Below are 6,684 nucleotides of genomic sequence, written 5' to 3'. Positions count from 1 at the left end.
CTGACAAGTTACAACAACATATATGTGCCTCTAGTTTGCTGGATCCCTGATGGTCTCTGAACCAATAGGCATTTACAACAGATCTGCCTATTTTCAGGATGTTGGCCACTGTCAGAGGGCAAAACAATTTTTTTTTGTTCTTCAAAATTAGGCCAAAATTATTGCACGCACTGATGTGATCCATAGAAATTACTTACCGCGAACTTATACATTTTGTTGTAACTTGTCAGTCTTGTGACATAATCTGTAATAATTTGTCTAAATCCTACAGTATTCGGGAAGCAATTTTTTATGTGCAGAGGGCTCCAAAATGTTTATACAAGTACATATAACAAGAATCTTGTTTAAGAATTACATTAGATTTGGAATCTGCAAATCGGCGGATGTCATCCATGAAATTTACTTGCTATGGCCTTATTTAGAGCATTATGTGTTTTGCAGTATATTAGTTATTATATTGTTTTATATGAGAAAAAAAATTCCTATGATCAATGATTAGTTAATTGTTCACAGGGCTCGATGCACCTTAGTGATCCCAAATGTGGAGCTGTGCACCCGCATTTTTTTCTGTGGGTGCGCCAGTGCTCCCAAATATTTTTATAGGTTTATACTGATGTTAAATGTAATATTACTCTTAACATCTAAGTGTCAGAAAAATAACAACTTTTTTGTGGTACTTTTATTTGGAAATGAAACCTAATTAGTTTTTGCTGACATTTTACTTCTTTCATTTTATACGGTGAACCCAAAATTTTTTGTGTGCACCCAATGTTTTAGGTTGGGTTTACCAGTGCACCTATTCCCAAAAATGACTTTCGAGCCCTGATTCATTCATTACTGTTATGTTTCTATATGGATCCTATGCAATTCTTCTTCAATTGCATTTTATTTTCCTGGTTACCAATTGGATTGCTCTGCCTGTGCAATTAATATGTCTTTTCTATGAAAAACTGCTTTTAAAAAATTTGAAAAGGTTGTTTTGCAGTGAATCGAAAATGCTTTCTCATTGGTTTGGTGGTTGTCCTGCTTCTGGGAGCAATCATCTCGGGAGTCATCATAGGAGTATATCACAACACCCCAGGCATCCAAAAGGTATTACAGCGTGCAAAATACCTGGTTGCCCATTTGCCCCGGGCAACCAAATTTTACTTGGGGCAACCTATTTTTGAACCTAGGTAGACCAGTGTGCTACCTGAATTTTAAGAATGCCCAATCATGCCCACTTGGCTTGCACCACTGTATCCGGCAGATGCTTTTTAATTTTAGATATTACTGGCTATTACTAGTACAAGAAAGGCTGTTAGAAATATTGTCCAAGGCTTATATAATTAAGTATGTAAGTTACTTAATTTGAGGAAAGTAGTAACTTATAGGTGGGGCAACCTAAAATTCTGATGGGCAACCTAATTTTTGCCATAGGTTGCCTACTGGGCAACCTTTTTCAGAAAAGTATTTTGTACGAGGTAAGGTCAACATCTTTGTTTGCTCAATTTTACACCTTAAGTGTAGGCCACACCAATTTGATTTGTTGGTTCTTGGATCTTCAGAAAATATTGAAGTGACACGGCAAAAAAAATAATTTATATAAACAGACTTATGCATCCTCTGATTGCTTGAAAAGCTAGGATAGCCATGACATCAACGTTAACATAGGCCAGCTTATAATCTAAAAAAAACAATGAATTTTAACTTTTTATAAAATCAATGCTTTGATAGATGGAAAAACGTTAAGAATTAGGAAGACAAGGAGCTATCTTTAATTTTTTTGGCCAAAATATTGCATTTTGCAGGTGATTCTGAAGCTGTACTTTTTTTCCAATCTTTTCTAAGGCCACACCAATTTAATTTCTTGGTTAACGGATTCGCCCGCTTCATTTTTTTCTTATTTGCAAATAAAAATAGAAATTCAGAATCATCTGCAAAATGCTCATATTTTGCCCTGAACAGTTGAAAACAGTCCTTTTCTTCCTAGTTGTTACAGTTCTTCCATCTTTCAATGCAGTGGTATCACTAAAAGTTCAAAATTAATTGTTTAAATTTTGAACCAGCCTGGTGTGTTGGCTTCATGGCTCCTCCGCTATCATACTATTTTGGGCCATAATAGGATGCCTAGGCCTGTTTTTATTTTTTATTTTTTTTCGCCCGCCCTCTCCATTATTTTTCTAGAAAAATCCGTTAACCAAGAAATTAAATTGGTGTGGCCTAATCAGAAAAAAAAAGAACGGGTGATTCCAAGAACCAATACCGAACAACAAACCAAAGAAAATTTCAGGGCTCGAAATTCATATTTGGTAATACTTGACTGGTGCACTGGGGCACCGAACCTAAAATTGTAGGTGCACAAAAAAGTTTGGGGGCACAACATAAAATTAGGTAGAAAATCATAATTAAAAAAACCCTTTAAGATACTGCCTCTATTCATTTCTTCAAAATGAAATTCTGTCCAGGCTTTATAACTTTAGTGATACATCAAATATTTCGTGATAATATTTTTCTTGACATCAAATGTCCAGAATATACTGTACAGTAGGTGCACAATAGGTTCAAATGTTAAATTTACATTTCTTCTTGCTTTTTCAGACCATGGAAGAAGTTAAGACTTTAAGTACACTGAATGCAACAGAACTGATACATATAGCTACCATCAGGAGCACTGACGGTACCAACCCACCCAGCCTTGGTGGTTATATCAATGGTACCAACCCTAACTGCTTTGGTGGTATCAATGGTACCAACCCACCCAACCTTGGGACCACTGATGGTACCAACCCGCCCAGCCTTGGTGGTATCAATGGTACCAACCCACCCAACCTTGGAACCACTGATGGTACTACCGCACCCAGCCTTGGGACCACTGATGGTACCACCCCACCCAGCATTGGGACCACTGATGGTACCACCCCACCCAGCATTGGGACCACTGATGGTACCAACCTACCCACCTACAAAAGTAAGACTAAGTATACTGAAACGTTCTGTCAAAAGGACATTGACACATGGAGACCTTGTGCAGCGAATGAGCTGATCGTGATCGACAGTTCCTTCTACGGTCGGAGGGAAAACGGTCCTCGCTGTGGATGTACGCGCAAGTCTTGTGACACGTGTCAAGATGATGCCAATCCCATGTAGGTGTACCAAAACCTATGAGTCTATCTAATCCCACCCCTATACCTAGCAGCCCTCTGACTCCACTAGTAGTAGCCTGTGTTCACACAATCTCTAACTTACTCACTGGCAGCAACTGTTGGGTGGGCTGGCCACCAGGAGTGTGATTTAGCCAGGCTACGTCCTCTAGAAGCTTGATGGCAACTATAATCTTAAGTCGTGACAAAACACATCATTCTGATATTCTTTCTTCGTTGGGTTGAGTAACTCAGGACTTTTGCTAAATATTCAACTGACTGTTCATTTCCTCTTAACTACATGCCTGACTGTAATTTATATCAAATGTTTGTGTTGTAATTTTTCTCTTAGTATTTAATGTGTATAGCAGTTGTACATGTAGAATGTATGACAATGTTGTAGTTGAGACTTTTTGTATCATAGATGCTGCAGAAAAGTGTTTTTGGCATTTGTAAAATTCACAGCTGTCTAATCATGATTTTTACATAACCCTTAAGCTATCCATACAGGTCTATTTGATAAAAATTAGCTTAATTCAATTACAATACAACTGAAGGTTATTTTGCAAATGTTGATCCTGTCCTACGTAAGGGAGCTACACTGTATGTCAGGGGTTCCAGCAGTGTGGTGGACAACAATAACTGGTTTTAACCTACTTCTCGTATTTTGTAACAGACGAAAACTCACCAGAAAAAGACTCTCCGACGCCGTAAGGGACATATGTCATGGGTTTCAGCAGTGTGATATTATGAAACGCATTCTTTACCGTATATCTCCTAAACACTGTCCGAGAATAAAGAAGTACCTGGAAGTAACGTACCACTGTGAAGGTGGGTACAAATATCTACTTCTCTTCTTCTGGTAGTAGTGTGTGCCTTAAGCATGATCAGGTACAGGTACAGTGGTTAAGGTTCAGGACCTGTATCTAAACAACTGTGGCCAATTAACAGTCTAAGTTTTAAAATGTCTTCTTCAGTCATGGTAAATTAATTGTTTCTCATAGTATGAGAGACTAACATATCTTCATCTCAAAACAATACTATCTAAAAATTCTGACTTCTAATTTTGAAGTGTTTAACTGTGAAAATAGTCATGCAATAGTATCTACAAGTATTTATCTACTGTATATCTATCTAATCTACTTAATAGTATCTATCTCAATCTATATATATCTTATAATCTATCCCTCTATCTCTATCTATCTATCTATCTATCTATCTCTATCTATCTATCTATCTATCTATCTATCTATCTATCTATCTATCTATCTATTTATCGATCGATCTGCCTACCTACATATATCTAATAATATATTACAGTCTTAAATGTGGTGCCCACTAAGTGTTTACTCTGTTTTACCAGCAGAAGTGAAAAAGAATATCACCTTTGGTTTGAAAGGCACCAGGGAGCGTGCATGGGTGGGCAGACTAGCCGTGTCCTCGACTAACGAGATATTTGTGACTGACGAGCCCGACTACACAATCCAGGTCTTCAGCATGAAGGGAGGTTTCCTTCGCAGTTTCTCCTTAGGAAACATGGAACCAAGTGCCGTGTGCATGGGCCACAACGACACCCTGTGGGTCGTATTGGACAGAGGTTCCAAATTTGACATCCGACAGTACAGCAAAGAGGGACATGACCTTGCTAAGTTTACATGCAGTATCAAATACAAAATGGTCTATGGGATTGCCTGGCACAAGCTTTCTGACAGAATCATACTCACTCTGGCAATATTAGGACACAGGCAGGATCCAGTAAAGGTTGCATGGTTTAGTCCTACTTACACACAGGAGTCGGCAACGTGTAATGTAAGCACGTTTGGATCAGAGGGTGGACGCTTCCCACAGCTAGTTACTGTGGACCAGAAAGGGAACATCTTCGTCGCAGACCATTCAAACTCTCGTATTCTAAAGTATGACAAGAACGGAGTCTACCTGTCCAGTTTTGGCAGCAAAGGTAGGAAACCAGGGAATCTTTATAACCCCTCAGGAATCTGTGTGGACAGTTTGGGGCGTGTGATCGTGGCTGATTTTTGGAACAGTCAGTTGGAGATGTTCACAGCTGAGGGAGAGCACATCCACACCATAGCTTACATTAAACTACCCATGCAAGTTGCTACAGGTGGGGAGGGGCAGCTTGTGGTGTCAAATCGGTATGGCTTTGTAACCATCTTTCCAAAATATTAGAGCCACACCAACACATTTCTGTGATTCTCAGACATTTTCAAGTACAAATTCAGCAGAGGTCAAAAGCAGAGGATTAGGAGCAAAACTTGAGTCTGACTAGTAGTACGCTTCACTCGGACTCCTGAAACTGTGTATGTCAGAAATGGAGTACAGACTTGCTCCTTGTTGTCACCAATTAATAATAGAGTGACTTAAGCTGGTTGAAAATCAATGTTGTATTATATATTAATTAATAATAATATTAAGCACCATTAAGAAGCAATGTAAAAACTTTACTGACTAAATTAGATGAAGTTGACTTGCAACAATTAAAGGGTTAATAATGTGACTGTATATTCTTTATAACATGCAGAATGATCAAGAGAATGTGAAATGATTTAAGTTCATGGAAATGGCAAAATGTGAATCACCCAATAGTCCGAATAGAGTCACAGAAGAAATATCAATGATTCACAACTTTAAGGTTTACTGAGTCAAGTACTAGTAAGAGCATTGAAACTGCAGCAATATTTATTTCTCTTTCAAGTTCATTGGACCTCCTACCAATGCTGACAACAACTGAAGCACTGTACATACATGTAAGCACTCACGGTTCAGTAAAAAATAACTATTCCATAGACATTAACTACAAGTAAAATGAAATGGCACATCAGTATTATTGCAGCAACAACAAAATGATTCCTTGCAACAATACTGAAAAAAAAAGTGTTCTGCTCAGCTGAAATGATGCAGTGTATTGAAAAATTAAACAATCTTACACTCATAAGATTTTTATCTTATTCACATTGGGTTGAAAAAATTAAGTAGCATGCCTAGTATTATGTGACCGGGCTCTGGATCTACAGTTCAGGGGTTCGAATCCCGGCTGTTGTCGCTCACCCAACTTGCACACTACTGGAAAGGGTCGCTGCGTCCTTAGGATGGGACATTATGCCTTGGTCCACTTTTCATTGTGCTTGCTGAAAAGAGCTAGGGGAAGTTCCCTTGTACAATGAACCTGTAAATACCGTACATATCATCTGTGTATTTATTTCATAAAACAATCTTGTATTGTAAAAGTTGATTTCCAAGAGAGCTTAGTGCGTACATAAAGAACATAACATGTTACATTCAGTGTGGTGAAATAGAAATTGTTCTAGTTAAAACTATGTTTTGTCTCACTTAACTTTTCACCTGAAAAGAGTTTCTAGATTACTTTCTTTTAGGAGTATGGCTGCATACATGTTACCAAGGTTACCACACAATGGTTACCAATCCATGGTAGGCTCTGGGTGAATTTTTGATTTGGACATTATCATTTTACACTTCACACTTTTCAACTGTACGTTAAAAACCATTTAAGACCTCCCAAAAGCTTGAAAAAGTTTATCAACTT

General features: G+C 38.1%; 1 protein-coding gene across 1 annotated transcript; it reads left to right on the top strand.

The window, feature by feature from the left end:
* Positions 1 to 4,527: 4,527 nt before the first annotated feature.
* Positions 4,528 to 5,309, top strand: LOC109464891 (protein lin-41-like). Its single transcript, XM_019761986.1, has one exon. It carries the CDS (start codon positions 4,620 to 4,622, stop codon positions 5,307 to 5,309), a length of 690 nt encoding a protein of 229 aa, XP_019617545.1. The 5' UTR covers positions 4,528 to 4,619.
* The last annotated feature ends 1,375 nt before the right edge of the window (positions 5,310 to 6,684 follow it).

This window comes from Branchiostoma belcheri, unplaced genomic scaffold, assembly GCF_001625305.1.
Source record: "Branchiostoma belcheri isolate BF01 breed outbred unplaced genomic scaffold, Haploidv18h27 scaffold143, whole genome shotgun sequence".
In the NCBI taxonomy this organism is placed as follows: Eukaryota; Metazoa; Chordata; class Leptocardii; order Amphioxiformes; family Branchiostomatidae; genus Branchiostoma; species Branchiostoma belcheri.
The sequence above is the reverse complement of the archived record's forward strand: the minus strand, read 5'-3'. Positions and strand labels throughout refer to the sequence as shown.